This window comes from Stegostoma tigrinum, chromosome 5 (genome assembly GCF_030684315.1).
Source record: "Stegostoma tigrinum isolate sSteTig4 chromosome 5, sSteTig4.hap1, whole genome shotgun sequence".
Taxonomy (NCBI): domain Eukaryota; kingdom Metazoa; phylum Chordata; class Chondrichthyes; order Orectolobiformes; family Stegostomatidae; genus Stegostoma; species Stegostoma tigrinum.
In genome coordinates, this window is record NC_081358.1 from 96,661,627 (window position 1) to 96,684,947 (window position 23,321).

The 23,321-nt window shown below is 41.7% G+C and overlaps 1 protein-coding gene across 1 annotated transcript; it reads left to right on the plus strand.

Annotated features, from left to right (window-relative positions):
- Positions 1-1,583: 1,583 nt before the first annotated feature.
- LOC125451445 (uncharacterized) lies at positions 1,584-20,507 on the plus strand. The gene is made up of 4 exons (XM_048528517.2): positions 1,584-2,038; positions 10,491-10,693; positions 13,876-13,985; positions 16,370-20,507. The coding sequence occupies exons 2-4, from the start codon at positions 10,510-10,512 to the stop codon at positions 17,030-17,032; spliced, it is 957 nt and encodes a 318-aa protein (XP_048384474.1). The 5' UTR covers positions 1,584-2,038; positions 10,491-10,509; the 3' UTR covers positions 17,033-20,507.
- Positions 20,508-23,321: the final 2,814 nt, after the last annotated feature.

Here is a 23,321-nt window from a genome sequence, read left to right on the forward strand (position 1 = left end):
TGTGAAATCCACATTGATACCATTGAGCTGCAGGGTTCCCAAGCGGAATATGAGTTGCCGTTCCTGCAACGTACGGGTGGCATCATTATGGCACTGCAGGAGGCCCAGGATGGACATGTCATCTAAGGAATGGGAGGGGGAGTTAAAATAGTTCGCGACTGGGAGGTGCAGTTGTTTATTGCGAACCGAGTGGAGGTGTTCTGCAAAGCAGTCCCCAAGCCTCCGCTTGGTTTCCCCAATGTAGAGGAAGCCACAACGGGTACAGTGGATGCAGTATACCACATTGGCAGATGTGCAGGTGAACATCTGCCATATGTGGTAAGTCATCTTGGGGCCTGGGATGGGAGTGAGGGAGGAGGTGTGGGGGCAAGTGTAGCACTTCCTGCGGTTGCAGGGGAAGGTGCTGGGTGTGGTGGGGTTGAAGCGGAGTGTGGAGCAGACAAGGGAGTCGCGGAGAGAGTGGTCTCTCCGGAAGGCAGACAAGGGTGGGGTAGGAAAAATGTCTTGTGTGGTGGGGTCGGATTGTAGATGGCGGAAGTGTCGGAGGATGATGCGTTGTATCCGGGGGTTGGTGGGGTGGTACGTGAGGACTAGGGGAAGCCAGTAAAGGTGAGTGTAGGTGGGGAATAAGGGAGGTGATGGGTCAGTCCAGGGAAGACGGACAGGTATACAGTTAGGAAGCAGTCCACTACATTGACACCAGATACCATGAAATCTCACAGCAACAGGTCAAACATCAGCAAGAATACTGCTGCTATCATGGGCTAAAAATGGAAAGGAGGAAGTAATTAACAGTCATAGTAATCGTCACTTGTGCTTGGAAATGTTTAATGATTGGGACATTTTCGGATTCGGTACATGAGGAAGCTGAGACTTGATATAGTAAGTGTTACATGCTTAGGAGAAACTGTGGCATTGAACACACTGGTTTGTAAAGCTCTGGGGTTTTTCCTCACATCATATTTGTGTTTCTCCTCATCCACTTTACAAAGATTTTTGCTACATTACAAACAACTCCATTGCCACTATGTCATATGACTAGAAGGGCGTGGTTTGGCTCCAGCTTTCAACACTCTGGGGCACGAGAATAAGCAACTTCAATCATGTGGAGCAGTGAAGGTGAAATAACTGAAGAGGCAGGTACCCCATCACTAAGCGTGCACTGTACATGGGCTCTAACCAGTCAGCTCACAGCCAGTCCTCAGGATCGGGAGACTGTCTGAATCTCCTGTCTTCCTCTGTCAGCCCAGGCTCCCTGATTGGCCCAAGCACGAATCTTGCAGTCAATGAGATCCAACTAGCCCTGGTTTCAATCACTGCCAAAGGTCAAAGAGAGATTTAATGCAAGTATTCAATTCCAGGAATGGTTTCAATAGAGTAACTGAGTTAAGTATTTTTGTGATGTAATCCCGACCCTTCGTCTCACTTGATCTTGCTCTGTTCAGTGACAGATTAAAAATATGCAGAATGATTAAGAAATTACTTCCAGTGATTAAACAGTTAACGACCAGTAATACAGGTTTAAGATGACTGTTTAAACAGCATGAGATAATATTCAGGGAGTAGACGGCCAGAAAGAGGATTAGAAGCAGATTCAACAGCAATTTACAAATACTTCAAAGGGAAATTAGATAGAGGATCATGCTTGAAGAACACTGGAATAATTAAAAAGCTCGACGCACAGTAAGCACAGGGAAGATGGGCCGAACCGTCTCTTGCGTGCCGTGGCGTTGATTGAGGAATGACCCGGATTTGGGGGAGGAACGTGGGGGTCAAAGGACCGAGAACAACATTTGCTGACACTTTTTAAAAGCTGCATCGAGGTTGGGCTATTTTTTAGTGACTGGAACCAACGTGAGGGGAGGTGGATCGAGAAAGAGGGACTTCACGGAGGGAGCAGTCAGCTCAAAATATTTTCTTCAACTTGATTTCACTTTCGTTTTCCCCGCTTGGAGACTTTGTTCAGAAAGACTTGCTGGCCATTCCAGGGAGATTTTAGCGTGAAAAGACACCAAGTTAAGAGCATTGCCTTGGAGAGGTAAGAGCTAGACAGGGCTCTATCGGAAATGCCCTGACCCCGGTGCTGTCACTGTAAATACTGTTTGTGAACTGGGAAACTGCGGACGCTCTTAACTCCGCTGAGGTTTCCAGTATTTTCTGTCTCTAGACGTTATAAAGAAACCGATTCGGGCCCGAAAAGTAAACGTTGGTCAGGATTCTTGAGCAGGTCACTTTATAGCAGGCGTGAAACAAATGTTTCAGTTTTTGAGGGGGTTGGTGTGCGCTCTTGGAGTCAGTGGATCACCCAAAGTCTCAGGATTTGAAACGTTAGTTCTGTTTTCTTCTCCACAAATACTGCCGACCTACTGAGCTTTTCCAGCGTCTTTGTTTTTGTTGTGATAGAGTTAGACATTGGGACATGATAACAGTGGGAATACTTTGGGCCCCTTATCTAGGGAAAGATATACAGGTATTGGAGGCAGACTAGAGAAGATTTACTTATGAGGAGAGATTGAGAAGGTTGGGCCTGGACTTGTTGGAATTTAAAAGAATGACAGGACCTTATTGAAACGCAAATGATTCTTTGGGACTTGGTAGGGTAGATGCGAAAAGATTGTTTCCCCTTTTGGGAGAGCCCAGGACCAGAGGGGCATAATCTCAGAATATTGGGGTCACACATTTTGGAGAAATCAGCAGGAATTTCTTCTCTCTGAGGGTAGTGAATCTGTGGAATTCTTTACCACAGAGATTGAGGCTGGGTCATTAGTATATTCAAGGCTGAGACAGACATACTCTTGATCTGCAAGGGAATCAAGACAAATAGGAAAAATACAGGAAAGTGAAATTAAGAGTTATCAAATCAGCTATGATCTCACTGACTGGTGGAGCAGACTCAGTGGGCTAAATGGCCTACTTTTGTTCCTATTTCTTTTGGTTTTTATTAAGTTATAATAAGAGGCCATTTAGCTAATCATATCTGAGCTGGCTGTCTGGAAAGCAACCCGGTCAATTACATTTCCTTTTTCACTCTTGTAGCTCGAGTCTATTTTCTTGAAATGCTTGTCCAGTTTCTTTTTGAAACCATTGATTGCATCTGCTTCCACTACACTCAAATGCTGCAAGATTCAGGTTGATTAAAATTGTGTCACTTTTGCTTCATATCTCTCATTCATTTTAGTACTAGTTTCCTATCCAACTCTGCTATTCGTCAACAGTTTGGATGCAAGTCCTCCGCACAAGTGTTGTATTTTACTTTGTTCACTCGTGGGATGTGGACATCACTGGTTGGGCCAGCATTTATTGCCCATCCCTAGTTGCCCTTGAGAAGGTGGTGGTGAGGCGCCTTCTTGATCCGCTGCAGTCCCCATGCTGTAAATTGACCCACAATGCTGTTACAGTGGGAATTCCAGGATTTTGACCCAGCTACCATAAAGGATTGGTGATGTATTTCTGAGTCAGGAGAGGAACTTGCAGGTGGTTGTGTTCCCAAGTATGTCCTGCCCTTGTCCTTCTAGATGGTTGGTCATGGCTTTTGAATGTTCTACCTAAGGATCGTTGGTGAATTTCTGCAGTGCATCTTGTGGCTCGTACACACTGCTGCTTCTGAACATTGGTGGTGGAGGGAGTGGATGTTTGTGGATGCAGTGCTAATCAAGCAGGCTGCTTTGTCCCGGTGTCAAAATTCTTGAGTTTTTTGAGGCTGCGCTCGTCCAGGCAAGTGCGGAGTATTCCATCACACTCCCAACTTGTGCCTTGTAGATCGTGGACAGGCTTTGGGAAGACAGGTGGTGAGTAACTCACTGCAATGTTTCTAGCCTTTGACCTACTATTATAGCCACTGTGGTTATGTGGTGAGCCCAGTTGAGTTTCTGGTCAATGGTAACCCAAAAATGTTGATAGTTGGAGATTCAGTGATGGTAACACCATTGAATGTCAAGTGACAGAGATTAGATTTTCTCTTATTTGGAGATGAGATTGCCTGGCATTTGTGTGGTGTGAATGCTAGGTTCCACTTGAAAGTCCAACTCTGGGTATAATCCAGATTATGTTGCATTTGAACATGAACTGCTTTAGTACCTGAGGAGTCATGAATGGTGCTGAACATTGTGTTATCATTGGCAAACATCCCCACTTCTGGATGAAGCAGCTGAAGATCTATCTTAGGCCTAGGATCTATCCACTCTAAGCATGGTGTGCATCACTGCTCTCGATGCCTTTAGAGAGAGGTGGGCATTGCTTTATTTCCCCATCCATCTCTATTTTGATTTAGCCTCTTAAAACTCTCCCTACCCCATTCCTCTCTCCCCTTTGGTTGGTGTTGCCCATAATGGGCTTTGCTTATAAATGTTCAGTTGGCTACAAGGGTGTTTAACTGGTAGGGGTTACTAGTTTTTAAAAAAAATACAGGAAGTGTCCCAGTGAGTTTGGTGGTGGTCAGGTCACTCAGTTGTGTGAGATCACACTTCTCAGTAGAAGAAGAAACAAAAAGGGAAAAAAAAATGTCCACTCTAAGCATTGTCAGTCTTTCAGCATGCCTTCTTTTATTCTCTCCCAGGGTTTGGGTGGCGCTGGCTGAGCCAGCATTCATTGCCCATCCCTGGAGAGGGTGTTGGATCTGCTTTCTTGAGCTGCCCCAATCCTTACAGTGTAGGAACAGCCACTGTGCTTTTAAGGAAGGAGCTTCAGAATTTTTCAAGACTTTGACCAGTGATAGTGAAAGAAGTGTGACATATTTCCAAGTCAAGATCCTGTGTAGTTTGGAAGGGGATCTTGCAGGTGCTGGTATTTCCATGCAGCTGTTGCCCTGGTCCTTCTGGGTGGTAGAGTTCACGTTGGAAGGTGGTGTTACTGAAGCCTTGGTGAGTCACTGCGGTGCATCTTGGAGGTGGCACACAGTGGTTCCACTGTGCATTTACGTGGATGAAGTGAATGTTGAAGGTGGCGAATGAGGTACAGATCAAGCAGGCTACCTTTGTCCGGAATGGTGTTAATGTTGATGGAATTGCACCCATTCTAGGCAAGTGGAGTGTATTATATCATTGTCCATTCCTTGTAGATGGTGGACAGGAACTGGAGAGACAGGAGCGAGTTACTCGCCACAAAATTCCTAAAATCCTGACCTGTTCTTGTGGCCATGATAATGTTGTGTCATGTCCAATTGAATTCCTGGTCAGTGTTAACCCCCAGGATGTTCACATGTGCCTTGCAACTTTCATCCCTTCCATCCGTTACCTCTATCAACTCATTAGAGGGAGAGATTCCACAATATCCTGTCCCTGTAACTATGTATGCAATCAGCTATGGCTCTGCAGTCTTCATTTGCCTGGTTCTGCATGATACAATGATTCCCACCGACTTGGCAAAGCAAGAATTTTCAGATGCCTTTCTTGCATGCAGTCTCTCTGCTGTTCGGAGGAGTAGAAGACTTTATTAAAAGTTTTTATAAACTTGATGTGAATGAAGCTTTTTGAATTTGTCTCCTAAAATAACTTTGGAAAGCAAATACACAGATTATGGTAGAGATTGCGAGAGGGGCAGATGATTAGTCAGCCAGCTTAAATAATATTTGTGCATGCTGGGAAATTGTGAACATTGCGCATGCACAGACATTTCAGGTACAACAAATCAAGTCCAAAGTTTTTATAAGAAAGTAGGGCCAGTGAGTGAAAATGTTATGGAAATACTCAATGACAAGCTGAATAATTTGAGGCCAAACTTTTTTTTGTAGTTGACAAAGAAAATGTTGAATAAAAGATGATCAGCAAGTCTTTTGAGAATGGTGCAGTGACATCTGGTGGCCAGAGCTTCTAAATACAAGGTGACTGGAATGATTTGCATTGGGTATTTATGGAAAAATAAACTACAGTTGGTGCTAGAAATCTGAAATAAAAACAGGAAATTCTGGAAATTCTCAGCAGGGCAAGCAGCATCTATAAAGAGAGAGAAGAAGAGTTAATGTCTCAGGTTGTTGATCTTTCATCTCTTTATTGGACCTTTATTTCAAGTATGTGCACAGGAATTGACAATGGAAATGTTGACAAGTGAGATGAACAATGTTTTTGGACAACAGTGCATGTAATGCAAGGTAAATGTTTAAGTATTATGCTTGTAGTTGCATAAGTGAAATGCAAAATGAAACAAATCAAATTTTCAGTTGGCTGAAGTGGAATTTGCACTCCACTTCTCTGGATTTCTAGTTCATATGAACAGTATCCTTCCAAGTTCTTCTCCACACACCGTCCTGACTCGGATTTACATCAGTATTACATTGGCTGAATTGGATCAAGATCCCAGAATCCTTTCACTATATTGTCAGCAGTGAACAGCCTTCTCGAGGCAAACACAGGTGGCAATAAATGCCTAAACAATCACATCTCAAGAATGAACAGAGTTGCTAAAGCATTAGTGAAATGGAAGGAAAAGTTTTACAGGTTAGTCAAAAAGCTTTATTTTGTGAAATCAAAGGCAACATTAAGTAGTTCTGTTGTGTTCCTCACCCATTGTGTTGTATGTTCCTCCAGTGTTTGCAGACGACTGTAGTCACCTGCTATGAAAAATGTAGCCTTTGTGGGCACTGCTACTCTGAAGGCCAAGTTGCTAACCTTTGACCTATAGCTCCTGTGCTAGTGGGATTGCTTTCACCAATGTGCCATTCTAGCACAGGCCTTTGTTCTGTCCAGCATCATGTGCCTGAGTGTTATGCTCTGGTTACTGCTCCTGCTACAATGGCTGCTCATCTGGAAGAGGCAGCACATCTTCATCACTAATCCACCCTATTTCAGAATATGTGAAACCTCTGACCCACCACAGTTGTAAACACCAATTGCCTCTCATGATCTTTTCAAGGAGAAAGTGACCGTGTGAGGGACAAACAATATGGTACTGAGATTGGCCTGAAAGACCTGCTTCTACTAGCGCAAGTCTTTTTTTTGTGTGCAACTGACCATTGGTTTGTTGGCTCCCCTTTTAATAAGGCATCAAACACATTGTCCACATGCTTATCTGTGGAAGTTGCCATCACAGTGTGTGACCTCTGTGTTGTTGAGAAAGAGGTGTTATTACTAAGGCAAAGTCTCACTTAACTGTTGGCTTTGTGAGTTCACTCCCTTGTGGAAGGCAGTAGGAATATGTCAAGATCTAGGCAAGTCAGCTTCTTCTGCAATTTTCCTGATTTTTAAACCTCCAACTCGACCTTGCACCCAACAGCCTGAGAAAATTCTGTGATGTTTGGTGTTGATAAAGTTGTGGTTGAAGCCATTCTTTCTTGCCTTTCTCATCCCTCATAGTCAGAACATAATGGACTTACATCCCAATCTTGAAGCTTGAGCACATTATTAATGCTGACACATTGAGGGACTGTCTAACGGGAAGAGATTCCACAAATATCAACATCCTCATGTTGGGGGAGTCCAGTACTGTCTTGGATCACAGAATGCATTGGTTAAATCGGATTCGGTTAAATGTAGTAAAGAGAAGGCTTGAAAACAGCAATTTGCTTAAATACCAACATTTATTGAATAATAATAAAAGACGAAGAAAGAAAGGACCATTTATTAAGAAAATTTAAAAAATGGAAAAGGGAGGAAATAAAGAATGAGCCTCACTTCCTTCTACCCGCTGAGGACCCTCGATTGATGGCAGGTCCAGAGTCTGAGGTTGTTCCCGATCGCAATCCTGATTTCGAGGTGAAGTCCAGTAACCTGCAAAAAAACTCTGTCTTATACAGTGGAACAAACAGCCAGGCACAGAAAAACAATTACAGAAAAACTCGTTTGTGCTCTCTTTGGCATTTACAGGAATGTTCATGGATCTCATTTAAGGTCAAGCAGCTGTCGAATGTCATGAACAATTTTAGCTCTTCAGCCTATTCTGTACAAGCACACAAGTGCAAAAGGCAGCATTTGAAATAATCATCAACCAGAACTGTCAAGTAGATGGTTCCTCCAAAGGTTTTTGGAATCACAGATTTCGTATCATTTCAATTCATTACATGTGAGATCAAGAAACAGCTGAAGGTTGGATACTGGAGGACCTAGAATATATCAATGGAATGGTGGTAGTTTGCTGGACTGTTAATCCGGAGTCCTAAGTAATGTTTTACGGACCCAGGTTTGAATCTCACCAGAAGATGGTGGAATTTGAATTCAATAAAAATCTGAAATTAGAAGTCTAATGATAACCATGAATCCATTTTGATTGTCAGAAAAACCCATCTGGTTCACTAATGTTATTGAGTGAAGGAAACTATCATTCTTACCTGGTCTGGTCTACATGTGACTGCGGACCCACAGCAATGTGGTATACACTTAACTGCCCTCTGGGCAATCAGGGATGGGCAATAAGTGCCAGCATTGCCATCCAAAATTAAAAAAAAAATTCGAAAACAACCTTTCTGAAATAGTATTGAAGACTTGTTTCTAAAACTTGCCGCACAATTACTCAAGCTTGTTCCAGTACAGCTACAACACTGGCAGCCCCCAGATAGTGTGAAAACTGTCTGTATAAAACAGGACAAATTCAACTGGGCCGTTTACTGTCCAATTATTTTTAATCACAAGAAAGTGACTTGAGGGATTTACAATCTGATCAAAGTGGTACTTGCTCAGCATTAACCTGAGATTCAGTTCAAAGACTAAGCGGCTCCTGATCTCATTACCGCTTTGGTCCAAACGTTGACAAAAAAGCTGAACTCCATTGAGGAGATGAGGGTGACTATCTTTTAACATCAAGGCTGCATTTGACCAAGTATAGCATCGAGTGGGAGGTGATGGCCAAGTAGTGTCATCTCCTAATGGTTAATCCAGAGACCCAGATAATATTTTGGGGAACCGGGTTAAAATCCAGTCACAGGCAATGTTGAAATTGAATTCAATAAAATATCTGGAATAAAGAATCTAATGATGATCATGAGCCCATTGTCAATTGTTGGAAAAACCTATCTGGTTCATTAATGTCTTTTAGGGAAGGAAATTGCCATCCTTACCTGGTCTGGCCTACTTGTGGTCCTCAGCAATGTGGTTGATTCTGGACAATTGGGGCAATAAATGCTGTCTTGCCACCGATATCCTCATCTCATTAATGAATAAAGCTAAACAGGAGCCCAGCTGAAACTGGGTTCTGTGGGAATCAGGATGAAAACCTTCTGCTGTTTGCAGTTAGATCTAACATAAAAGGAAATGATTTCAGTTGCTGCAGCCCAACCATCTCAATCCAGCAGCCCTCAGCCAACCGTTTTCTGCTTCCATGACTTTCCCCTCCATCATAGTATTAGAAGTAGGGATGTCCACTAATAATTGCACAATGCTTAGCACCATTCATGACTCCTCAGTAGTCCATGTTGAAATGCAGCCTGGAAAATAACCGGGCTTGCACTGACAAGTGACCCATAATGTGTGTCAGGCCATGAGCGTCTCCAACAAGAGAGAATCTAAACATCTCTCCTTTGACGTTTAATGGTTTTATCATTGATTAATCACCCTCTATCAGTATCCTGTGGGTTACCATTGATGAGAAACTGAACTGGATTAGCCATATAAATACCACAACTATCGAAGCAGGTTAAAGACTAGGAATCCTGCAGCGAATAACTAATTTCCTGTCTTCCCAAAGTCGGTCCACTATCTACAAGGCACAAATCAGGCGTACAATGGAATATTCTCCACTTGCCTGCATGGCTACAGCCCCGACAACACTCAAGAAATTTGACACCATCCAAGACAATGCAACTGACTTGATTGGCACTTCATCCACCATCTTCAATATTCTTGCCCTTAACAACTGATGCACTGTGGCAGCAGTGTGTACCATCTGCAAGACTCAGTGCAGCAAATCACCAAGGCTCCTTTGACAGCACCTTCCAAATTCACTACCACTTCATATATAAGAACAAGGGCAGATACATGGGAAGACTACCATCTACAAGTTCCCCTCCAAGCCACTCGTCAACCTGATTTGGAAATATATCACTGTTCCTTGGTGTCATTGAGTCAAAGTTCTGGGTCTCTCCCTTCCCGATTGAGGTCATACCTAGATCCCAAGTACTACAATGGTACAACAAGGCAGCTCACTGCTATTTTTTCCAGGACAGCCAGGCTCTTCTTCAGAACTTGCATGTGAGTTATACTGGATACAAACATTAACCCTGTTTCTCTGTAGGTACTGCCAGAGTTGCTGAGTTTCTCCAGCAATTTTTCTTTATGCATCTTTTGGTTTTTGTTGCAAACCTCCGTTCATCTTCTATACGGATAAGAATAGCTGTTGATTCTCCAATGTATTATTTGATAGATCATAGAATTGTTTCATACAAGGGCAGCCGTTTAGTCAAACTTACCACTTCCATCATCCTTTGAGACACTGCATTCCATACTGAAACAACTTGTTACATTCAATTTAAAATTCCTCATCCCTTCCTCCTTTACTTTGGTATCATTCGGAATGATGTACAGGAAGTCAAAATAAGATTCAGTTCATATAAAGATTTGTTTCCACAGGGTCCGGAACCCAGAAACAATGCCGCAAGACCCAAAGAAAATTCAGGTCCTGAATGTTCCTGGAAATGTTCCTGTGCAACGTCTGTTGCATAAACTGACCATTTATTTCCAGAAGACGAGCAATGGAGGGGGTGAAGTGTTGGATGTGGAATATCCGACCGGTGTTAAAGACTGCGCTTACGTCATTTTTGAAAGGGAGGCAGGTAATTGAGCTCGGTGATTGGTGCGGTGGGGTGGTAATAATCTCCAGGATTGGTTGGTTTTCGACTAGTGTAAAGACCTGAATTGAGGGGGACATGGTACAAACCAAGGGAATGGCAGTGCTGGCGGTTGACATTTTGCAAGCACTGATCAGAGGTTTGCATAAACCCAACCAAGTTCAGAGAGATATGAATGCTCTTGTACTCAAAATGTAAACGTGCAGATCTGACAAATGATTCGGAATGCAAAGTGGAGATGATGGCCTAGCGGTGTTATCGCTAGATTATTAATCCAGAGACTTACTTTCTGGGGACACCTTTGAAACGCACCATGGCAGATGGTAGAATAAGAATTCAATTAAATATCTGGAATTAAGAATCTAATGATGACCATGAATCTGTTGTCGATTGTTGGGGAAAAATCCATCTGGTTCACTGATGTCCTTTAGGGAAGGAAACTGCCATCCTTACCTGGTCTGGCCTACATGTGACTCCAGACCCATCGTAATGTGGTTGACTCGTAACTGCCCTCGGGCAATTAGGGACGGTCAATAAATGCTGCTTGGCCAGCGATGCCCTCAACCCATTAAATGAATAAAGAAAAAGAAAACAGCATATTTAAGTTTTATTATTAAAAATTGATAGAGGGTTAGAGTATAAGGGCAGAGAGGTTACATTGAACCTCTAAAGCATCTCAGCTGGAATATTTTCAACAATTCTTGGCGCCACACTATAGGAAGGAATTAATTCATTGTGGAGAAGAGGTTTATAAAATGATCTCAGGGATGGGACACCTCAGTTATGAGCAAGTTGGACCATTCTGCTAGGAGAGAAGATTTGATAAAAGTTTGCGAAATCATATGGGATCTGAACAGCGGGAACTCTAAACTGGAAGGAACTATTCCTGCATGTAAAAGGATCAAGGACCAGAAGGCACAGTTTCAAAGTGTTTTGCAAAATAAGCAAATGCAAAGTGAGAAACCAGTTTATCACAACGAAAGTAGCCCACAATTGGAATTTGTGCTGGGTAGCATGGTGGAGGCAGTTTCACTGGGGTATTGAATAGATCATTGAATGGTCATTGAAATGGAAACCGTGCAGGATTATAGGGAAAAGGTAGGAGTTTGGCACTAAGTCAAAATGCTCAGAAAGCCAGTGATAGCACGATGAGCCCTACATGTTTTATGCTGTAATAATTCTATGATTTAGCATATGATCTTACTGTAGGACTTTAATGAAACTGTGTCTGAATTCCTGTATGAACTTTTGGATTCATTACCGATTCAACAATATATTTGCCTTTGTGAGAACTTCACTGGATTGCTATCTGGTTTTGGGTCATGTTACAGCAGGAGAAATCGAGTCATCAATGCCTCTATTTCTTCTTATCCTGAAATTGTCTGTGTGTTCAAAATTTCCTAGCCAGGGGCAATAAATTCTATCTACCCTGTTGAGCCCCTTCAGAACCTTATATGTTTTCAATAAGATCTCCTTCCAAACTCCAGAGCATATAGGCCCAAATTTTTTGTCTCTTATCACAGGGCAACAGTCTCATCCTAGGGAACAATCTAGTGAATGTTTTCCCTGCTGCCTATAATGAGTATGTCCTTTTTTAAATATAGAAACTGAAATGGTGCACAGTATTGCAAATGTGATCTCACCAAAGCCATTTACAATTGTAAGAATCCCTCCTAATTTATGTAGCTAATCCCCTTGCAACAAAGGCTCTCACACTAGCTTCCTAATTGTTTGCTGCATCTCACTGTTAACTTTCCAGATGTCAACAATTGTAAATTTAACCTCTTTTTAGAAAAATAAATCTTGCTTTTGGATTCTTACTGTCAAAGTGAATAACTTACACTTCATCACAATATATTCCACCTACGGTCTTGCTGCCCATTGGCTTTAGAAGTTTATACCTCCTTGCAACTTCATAGGTTACATTTCTACTTGGATCTTTATTGCCAGAAAGCGCAGAAAAATTACTGTCAGCCTGCTCATCAGAGTTATTAATACAGATCGTAAATAGCTGATGCTCCAACACTGATTCTTAGAGCGGTCCCCAAGTTACGGCTTGCCAACTTGAAAATACTTAATTTATCCCGAATTTCTGCTTCCTAATCAATAACTAATCTTCTAGTCACGTTAGTATATTCCCTCAAAGTTTAATCTTGAACAACAGCCTTTTAAATGGTACTTTATCGAATATGTTTTGGAAGTGTACCATGTATTTTCCAAGTTTTCCATGTCTGCAAGTGCCCTTTGACTACCTTTTTAATTACATCCTCAAAAAACTTAATAAATTTGTCAAACATTATTTCCCTTTCATAAAACAATATTGATTATTTCTGATTATAATGTGATTTTTCGAAGTGCATCCCTGAATGGTACATGAAAACTTTGTCAATGACTGCTGTCAGACTAATTGACCTGTAGTTCCTTGTTTTCAGACTTCCTCCTTTCGTTTGTATGTGGAGTTGTCTGAAACATAAAGGACCCTAAAGGGCTTTGACAGGGTAGATATGGAAAGGGTATTTACCCTTGTGGATGAATCTACTCCTGAGGGTCGCTGTTTTAAAATAAGAGTTTGCTCGTTTAAGGTAGAGGTAAGGAGAATTTTTTTTCTCTCAAAGGATCATGAGGCTTTGGATTTGTTCTTGATAAAAGAGTGGAAGCAGTCTCTTTGAATATTTTTAAGGCAGAATTAGCTAGATTCTTGATAGCAAGTAAGTGCATAAGCAAGGCGGTTTGAAATGTTCAGAGATAATGGGAACTGTAGATGCTGGAGAATCTGAGATAACAAAGTGTGGAGCTGGATGAACACAGCAGGCCAAGCAGCATCTTAGGAGCGCAAAAGCTGACGTTTTGCGCCTAGACCCTTCATTAGAAAACTAATATATCAGTTTTCTGATGAAGGGTCTATGCTTGAAACGTTATTGGCTAGAGGCAGGAATATGTAGTAATTAGATCTTATTGAATGATGGAGCTGGTTAGAGGGACTGAATACCTAATTCACATTCTCACTTTTACTCTTGGCTTTGTATTTAGATAAGAACGTTTACATTCTAATCTTATTGCAAGTGACCTGCAGTGATGCTATAGCAGTTACATGTTTGGGCCTTAGCCTACCTACGAGTTAATGGGAGTCTGCAGTTTTGTTTCTCAAATTTCTTTCTTTTTTACAGATGCAAACAATGTCCTTAAAGGAGAACACATATTTCAACTGGACAATAAGAAATATAAACTAGAAGTACGGGAAGTTGAAAAAGTCCTGAACAATAATGATAATGAACAGGTATATATTTGGAGGGAGAAATTTAAACCCTGTGAAAAATGGGGACAATTTCAAGTCTCCGGGTGGGTGGCTCAGTGGTGCTTGCATAGATTCCATATAGCAACTATTATCAGAATAGTAAAGAATAATTTATAAACAAGGGATGATAGTACAAGGCAAGTGATGATAAGATCAGTAGTTTGTTACAGAGAAGGGGAGGTTAAATCAAAGAAATTCCCTGATACTCACGTTAAAAACAACAATTAACAATTTGTTTATTTAACCTTAACAGTGAAAAAATTAATAGAACTACAACAAACTGAACAATTCCCCCCAACTTCTAACTATGACCTAACTGAACAAAATTTTACTGGTATGCCATTCCAATAAACACTTATAAGTCCTACTTATAAACCCCAGTAGTAAGAAAAAAATAAATTAGAACTTTGTCTCTCAAAGTTCACAGAGAATGTGTCCTCTGGGATGCTTTGCCTTCTTCACTGTCTCTCTAGTCATAAATATGTTTCCTCTGCTGGTCTTGCTGTCAAGGATGTTTTCTCTGTGGAGACTCTTAGCAAGAAGTGCCTTTTATGTGGTACCTTTTATGGATAAGCTTTCTTAGAGAGCTTAGTGATTTCACACCAATTTTCAAAAACCCTCTTCTTATTCACCTTGGATGATATATTAATTTTCTTACAGTAGATTGGTCCAAGGTTGTCAAAATCATCAGATTTAAATTCAGTTGTCTTTCAACCACTAAGTGCTTGGTTTAAATTAATTGGCTCATGCCAGCTCATTGCCAAAATATCACAACACGCCTCAGACTTTAATCACACAGCCAATAGATACATGTTTCCATGTTACATGTTTCAGAACTGGCTGTTCCTATTGAGTTGCTTGCAGTCTTTTTTTTTCTGTATAAATCTCTAAGCTTAGAAAAGCACTTTATCTCTTAAAGGAACCACGCACTATTCCCCCTTTCTTTTAAACAAGCAAATTCTGCCTTACTGCCTTCCAACTTACGATTACTCTACACAACTTTGTAACAAGTTAGATAACAATGCGTCTCAGGGAGATATAAATGTTTATGGTGGAACCAATGAGAAAATGGTCAATGAGCTTAATTGTAGAAACGCGTATTAAGACCTTCAAGACTATCAAGAGCGGAGTGAAAGATAGAGTGCATGTATTATGTCATGAGTCTCTGGGATAATGTGCAGCAAATCAAACACCACTGTCTTTTGAGCTGTTACGTATTTGAAAAGTTGATCAAACTACCAAATTGCCCAGTTTTATCTAATAGTCATATTCAGATTACAAGAATGTACATACCAGATTTTTATCATTTTCAAGATAATCACTATTGATTACATTCAAATTGTTTTAACCAATGGCAAGAAAGAAGCATAAATTGCTAACTTATTATTCTATAGCTAAACTCCAGCCCCTTTTTTAAAAGCCCCATATACCTATGAACATGCACAGACAGAGACAAAACAAGACTAACATTATGAGTGTGGAAAGAACAGAAGAATCAGTGAAGTGCAGATGTAGCACCAGTTTGGATTTCAGGTGTTGGATTTGTTGTCCTTTAATTCACTTTTGATTCTTTGATAAGGACATGAGGTTGTAGACACATCAATTTTAAATCTTACATTCATTGCTTGACTCTTTCAGTGTCTCTTAAAGTGGTTCACTGTCACTTCTCATGAAAGAACTTTATAGAGAGAGAGTAGCTAGCTGCTCAGACTTTTCATTTCCTTCTGCACTCACAGAAGAGAGAGAGAGATTTAGGCACCTTCTCTTTCACAAGCTAGATGTTTCTACTGTATTCTCTAAACAGAACGTTGTAGCTACTCACCCAAGCGCCAGTCAAGAAGTTGTTGCTGTGCTGGGCACTCCTCATCACAAATAACAGGTATTGGTTGAAAAATCAATCAAAAGTCTTTGACTGTTCAAAACTGCCCTGAACACACACACAGCCATCTAGAATTCTCTCCCGCTGCTTGAATAAGGCCACTTTATAGATACAACTCACAATGAGTTCTGGTGAATCGTTTTTAAAACTACAATGCCTTCCACAGTTCCTTGCTTTAAAGGAATATCTTTTTACATGTTACAGTCAACAATACAAAATGTCTACTGTTGAGTATTTGGAACATTGTAGGAGGCCAAGGACCACAAACATTTACAAACATGGGATCATAATGTTCACTGAATATTCACCCAATCTGTTTGGTCTCCCCAAAGTAGAAACTGTACTGTGGGAGGTAATAATAAGTTGGAATAAGTGCAGGCAATTAAGCATATCACCAGCAAGGTGTGATTGGGGCCAAAATAGCAAAAATGGAGGCAATTAAAAGATATATGGTGCTAAATAGGGTTTTTTTTAAAAATCTTAATAGGTGATGCTGTTTGTGAAAACAAAACTGGACACAAGCTGCTTTCCTGAAGGGAAGGCTCGTCAGTTAATCTTTCGGCATAATTTTCAAGTTATACAATCCCAAGGCTGCATTGTGGAGATCAAAGGCTCTTTCCCTTCTTTAGTGAAGCTTCGAAGAGATCTTATGGACGTTATTATACATCAGCCAACACATGCAGTCTCCAACCAAAGACATTCAGCCAATAATGAGAGGTGTGAAAGAAATGAGGAATCTTTGCAATCTGGAGCTTTCAGAAAATACAGGCTATCAAGTGCCCTTGATAATGTCTCTGATTCATCAGCATCCAGTGAAGAAGATAATAGTGCCAGCCAGCAAGCCTCAAATATCCACTCAAGATCCTCTGTGCCAGAATTTTATGCTGATAAAAGCAATAGTTCCCCACTGCTGTTGGTTGCTTCTTCATCTTCTCTGCCAGTTGTCAGTTCCAATAACAAAGCAGACACCGTTTCATATGTCAGTGGGGGTGTTCGTGACCGTCAGGTAGCAGTGAAGTATATGAGTACTTCTGCTGTAGAAAAAGGTTCCATTTCTAAAACGTATGATAGTAGCCTGAATTCATTTTCATCTCATGCTTCAAACAGTTCTTCTGTACCTCGTTGTATAAGCTTTATGGTTGATAAATAGGCATTCAAATACCTACAGACTATTGGTGGCAGTTGCCTTCAACAACTTCTTACGAAATATTCCACAGGCATTAAAGTAGTTTATGTTGATGAGGTGTGTGAGATATCTTTATCCCCAAAAAAGACAGAGGACAATTCCAGTAGAAATCTATTTGAAGCCAAGTCAGCAATTTGTGCACAAATCCAGAAGATACAGCAGGAGCTAAGGATTCATCATGTAGATTTGACTGCAGAGTATTCCAACAAGAGGGAGGCAATACTGCATAATTGCAAGTGTGTTGATTCCATTTCTTTTGGAGTTCTGTTGGAAATACATGGTCAAACTGTAAGTGTGGTGGGACCATCAGTTGAGAGTTATAACATTCAGCAATATATTTTGGGGAAAGGTTTTTTCCCTAAACGGGGCCCTTGTCAGTGAGGGAGGAGTTTGAGTAGGTCAGGAGGACACATTAAATGCAAATCTTCATGTTCTCCAACTTACAAGGAAGATCCATTGAATGATTCCAACTCAAACTCTCAGCAATCAAAATTACCAATCAAACCAAGGCCACACACCAGTGATCAGATGAAGACCCTTTCAGGAAAGCCAAGTCCAGTTAATACCTGTCAAGAGCAACCGTCTTCATCACAGACTAGGAAGACAGAGCCTCCAAAATACTTTGCATTGCACACGGTTCGCAAACAAAAACAATTGGACATTTTGAGACTCGAAGACCAAAGAACTCATAATGCCCAGCAACCTGTTGAAAGCTGATCCCAAATTCTGGACCCCATTTCTACAGAGGAAAAGCATGATTAAATATACACTGTCCCACAGGTTTATTCTTGGTGGTTCATTTGGTTCATTTGCCCCTTGGCAAAGGAATTTCAAATTGGGATACAAAAGCAGAAAATGAAAACTGTGAAGTGTCAATCATTTTCTCTTGAGGGAGGGAATATGTGTTCCTTTGTTTTGGCTACACCTTTATAAGTGCTTTATTAGATTAGATTCCCTACAGTGTGGAAACAGGCCCTTCAGCCCAACAAGTCCACACTGCCCCCCAGACCCATCCCCTATAACCCACACACCCCTGAATACTACGGGCAATTTAGCATGGCCAATCCACCTACCCTACACATCCTTGGACTGTGGAAGGAAACCAGAGCACCCGGAGGAAACCCACGCAGACACGGGGAGAATGTGCAAACTCCACACAGATGGTTGCCTGAGACTGGAATCGAACCTGGGTCCCTGGCGCTGTGAGGCTGCAGTGCTAACCACTGAGCCACCGTGCCACCCCGCAAAGAACTTTGGAAGTTCTGAGGTTGTCAACATGATATATAAATGCAAGATTTTTCATTTTTTCTAGATAAAGTAGCTTTTACCTTTGCTCACCCTGCAAAGTGCTCTGGGGTCAGTGCTGTAGATTGAAACTTCAAAAATAATGGTGAGGCTATATTTTCCCCAACTCCTAATCATTAAAATATTTAATTGTCACTTCTAAAATCTCCTGAATCAGTTTGGAAAGGCACTGGTGTGGTTGTGATGTCACTGGGCTGGTAATCCAGTCCCCCAGATCAATGGTCTGGGAATATGGGTTTGAATCCCACCAGGGCAAATGGTGAAATTTAAATTCATTTCTAAAAATGTCTGAAATTAAACGTTAGCCCAATGATGACCATGAAACTTTTGGCAAAACTTGTCTCGTTCACTAATGACCTTTTTGGAAATGAAATCTATCATCTTTACCTGATCTGGCCATAAATGTAACTCCAAACCATCAGTAATGTGTTGGTCCCTTAACTGCATTCTGAAAATGGCCCTAGCAAGCCACTCTGATCAGTGTCCAATACTGGCCAATAACATCCCATGAAGAAATAAGAGACTTGCTTTCAACTGCTTTGTTACCTGTGGCACCTTATCTTGCAGCAGGGCTCAACTGGGCTGCTGCAGCACAATGGTTCAATCAATTAACAGAGAGGACATGAGTTCAAATTTCACTATAGCAGCTTTAGATTTTAAATTTGGATGTTTAAATATAAATGCTTTCAGGCTTTGGTTTTTATAAAGTGACCACAACACAGCCATGTTATGATAAAAATTCAACTGCAAGAGTTAATTCACTGATGACCTGAAATGATGGGATCCTTCTGACCCACCTGGTCCTGCCGAGAGGTGCCCTGGGGAAATAAATCGGAAGCCTTGGGGCACAGTGGCCTATCTCTAGGCCAGAAAGTCCAGGTTCAACCCCCACCAGAATTGTGTGCTATAACCTGTCCAAGCAGATAGTTTTTATGTTTTTTTAAAAATCAATTTGTGACACGTGACTCAGCTCCCAATGTGTTTCACTCTTAATTAGTATCTGAATCCATTCAGTTGAACTTGAAATTCATTCATAGTGGGTAGGCATTGCTGCTATAACCTGCATTTATTACCTGTCCCAAATTGCCCATGAGAAAAGGTGGCTTCTCATTGAATTGCTGCAAACCACATATTGAAGGTACTACCATAGTCCTGTTAGCTTAGGAGTTCCAGGGCTCTGACGCAGCTAACGGGTAATGAATTCTAGAAAATGTACAATGGTGTAAGAGTTGGAGGTGAAGTTAATGATGTGATGGTGTTCGTATGTATGTGCTGCCCTTCCCCTTCTGGGTGATCATTGGGAGGTGTCAAGCTTTGGTGAGTTGCCATGGCGCATCGTATGGATGGTACACACTGATGTCAAGAGCAGTCACTCTCACCTCACCTTTTTAATCCATGTTTGGGCCATGGATGTAATTAGATCTGGAGTTGAAGTGGTCCTGGCATGACCCAATTTGGTCACCAGTGAGCAAGTTATTGCTGAGTCAATCCCTTTGATAGTGCTGTCAGTGATAGCTGACCTTCCTTTGCTGATGCTCGAATTGCAGCTGATGAACAAGTAATGATTGGAATAAATTTTCTTTCTTTTTTGTGGATCCAACATTGGTACCAACATTGTGGACAATCCTACGTTGTAGGTGTGCTGGGACGTCCTAATAAGAAGCATGGCTAATTCTGGAGCACAGGTCTTCAGCACGTAGAGTTTTATGGGGCTGATAGCTTTAACTGTGTCCTCAACTATTTTTAGATGCCTTATAGGTTTGAAATAATTGGCTGAACATTGGCATTCCCCGTTTTGGTGGGGAACCAGAGAGGAGGACGAGCTGAATCATTAACTATACACTTCTGGCTGAAGGTGATCCTAAGAATTCTCCACCCCAAACAACTGTAGATGCTTAGCTTTGAACATACTCCACAGCCAGGATCAATTCATATTTAGATTCTAAGGGGATCAAAGGTTTTGGTAGTCAGGGGAGAGGTGAAGTTATAATATCAACCATCATCTTATTACAAGGAGGTGTATGTTTAAGGATTGTCTGAACTACTCTTGTACCTATATCCAATTAATAAGTATGTTATACAAAAAATATTCTGATGTTTCTGACTTTACTGGTGCACTTTTGACACTCCCTCAACAAAAAAAAGATTTTCAGTAGAATGAGATATGACCACATTGACAATTTAATGTCTGTCTAACCTTTACACAACTCTCACTCCAAAAATGGACCACAGTCACTTAGACAAGAGCCTGTTGCTCGGAGAAACAGAAGGCCTACCCAGTCCCTGCACAAAAGTTGTAAAAAAAAGTGAGATGGCCAGTTAGGAGCTTCTCATGTTGAGTCCAAAATTTCCAATTTTCCAACCATGTATTGGACTGAGATTCAATTCTTGTTCATAGAACATAGAACATTACAGCACAGTACAGGCCCTTCGGCCCTCGATGTTGTGCCGATCTGACATACCGACCTGAAGCCCATCTAACCTACACTATTCCATGTATGTCCATATGCTTATCCAATGACGACTTAAATGTACTTAAAGTTGGCGAATATACTTCGTTGCAGGCAAAGCGTTCCATTCCCTTACTACTCTCTGAGTAAAGAAACTACCTCTGACATCTGTACTATTATCTTTCACCCCTCAATTTAAAGCTGTGCCCCCTCATGCTCGCCGTCACCATCCTAGGAAAAAGGCTCTCCCTATCCACCCTATCTAACCCTCTGATTATTTTATATGTTTCAATTAAGTCACCTCTCAACCTTCTCTCTAACGAAAACAGCCTCAAGTCCCTCAGCCTTTCCTCGTAAGACCTTCCCTCCATACCAGACAACATCCTAGTAATCTCCTGTGCACCCTTTCCAAAGCTTCCACATCCTTTTTATAATGCAGTGACCAGAACTGTACACAATACTCCAAGTGTGGCCGCACCAGAGTTTTGAACAGCTTCAGCATAACCTCTTGGTTCCGGAACTCGATCCCTCTATTAATAAAAGCTAAAACCCTGTTACCCTTCTTAACAGTCGGTCAACCTGGGTGGCAACTTTCAAGGATCTGTGTACATGGACACCGAGATCTCTCTGCTCATCCACACTACTAAGAATCTTACCATTAGCCCAGTACTTTGCCTTCCGGTTACTCCTACCAAAGTGCATCACCTCACACTTGTCTGCATTAAACTCCATTTGCCACCTCTCAGCCCAGCTCTGCAGCTTATCTATGTCTCTCTGCAACCTACAGCATCCTTCGTCACTATCCACACCTCCACCAACCTTAGTGTCATCTGCAAATTTACTAACCCTTCCTTCTATGCCCTCATCTAGGTCATTTATAAAAATGACAAACAGCAGTGGACCCAACACCGACCCTTGCAGTACACCACTAGTAACTGGTCTCCAGGATGAACATTTCCCATCAGCTACCACCCTCTGTCTTCTTTCAGCAAGCCAATTTCCGATCCAAACTGCTATATCTCCCACAATTCCATTCCTCCGCATTTTGTACAATAGCCTACTGTGGGGAACCTTATCGAACGCCTTGCTGAAATCCACATACACCACATCAACCGGTTTACTGTCATCTACCTGTTTGGTCACCTTCTCAAAGAACTCAATAAGGCACGACCTTCCCTTCACAAAACCGTGCTGACTATCCCTAATCAATTTATTCTTTTCTAGATGATTATAAATCCTATCCCTTATAACCTTCTCCAACACTTTACCAACAACTGAGGTAAGGCTCACTGGTCTATAATTACCAGAGTTGTCTCTACTCCCCTTCTTGAACAGGGGAACCACATTTGCTATCCTCCAGTCGTCTGGCACTATTCCTGTGGACAATGACGAGTTAAAGATCAATGCCAAAGGCTCGGCAATCTCCTCCCTGGCTTCCCAGAGGATCCTAGGATAAATCCCATCCGGCCCAGGGGACCTATCTATCTTCACCCTCTGTAGGATTTCTAATACCTCTTCCTTGTGAACTCAATCCCACCTAGTCTAGTAGCCTGTATCTCAGTATTCTCCTTGACAACATTGTCGTTTTCTAGAGTGAATACTGTTGAAAAATATTCATTTAGTGCTTCCCCTATCTCCTCTGACTCCACACACAACTTACCACTACTATCCTTGATTGGCCCTAATCTTACTTTCGTCATTCTTTTATTCCTTAAATACCTATGGAAAGCCTTAGGGTTTACCCTGATCCTATCCGCCAACAACTTCTCATGTCTCTTCCTGGCTCTTCTGAGCTCTCTCTTTAGGTCTTTCCTGGCTACCTCGTAGCCCTCAAGTGCCCTAACTGAGCCTTCACATCTCATCCTAACATAAGCCGCCTTCTTCCTCCTCTTGACCAGAGATTCCACCTCCTTCGTAAATCACGGCTCCCGACTCTATAGCTTTCTCCCTGCCTGACAGGTACATACTTATCTAGGACACACAGGAGCTTTTTCTTGAATAAGCTCCACATTTCTAATGTGCCCATCCCCTGCAGTTTTCTTTCCCATCCTATGCTCCCTAAATCTTGCCTAATCTCATCGTAATTGCCTTTCCCCCAGCTATAACTCTTGCCCAGTGGTATACACCTATCCCTTTCCATCATTAAAGTAAACATAACAGAATTGTGATTGCTATCACCAAAGTGCTCACCTACATCCAAATCTAACACCTGGCCAGGCTCATTACCCAGTACCAAATCTAATGTGGCTTCACCCCTTGTTGGCCTGTCTACATACTGTGTCAAGAAGCCCTCCTGTGCACACTGGACAAAAACTGACCCATCTATAGTACTCGAACTATAGTGTTCCCAGTCAATATTTGGAAAGTTGGGGTCCCCCATGACAACTACCCTGTCTCTCTTCGTGAGCACTGAGTGGCCTAGTTGCATGTAGTAGCGTGCATTAACATCCTGGTATCAGTAATTACTGCCTCATTGATGTAATGTTTTCCATGAGATA

What these genes read in the sequence shown, in the direction of transcription:
- LOC125451445 (XM_048528517.2), top strand. Translation starts at nt 10,510, where the DNA reads ATGCCGCAAGACCCAAAGAAAATTCAGGTCCTGAATGTTCCTGGAAAT. An exon ending in CATTTTTGAAAGGGAGGCAG is followed by an intron (nt 10,694 to 13,875) that starts GTAATTGAGCTC and finishes TCTTTTTTACAG; the next exon opens with ATGCAAACAATGTCCTTAAA. An exon ending in ACAATAATGATAATGAACAG is followed by an intron (nt 13,986 to 16,369) that starts GTATATATTTGG and finishes AAATCTTAATAG; the next exon opens with GTGATGCTGTTTGTGAAAAC.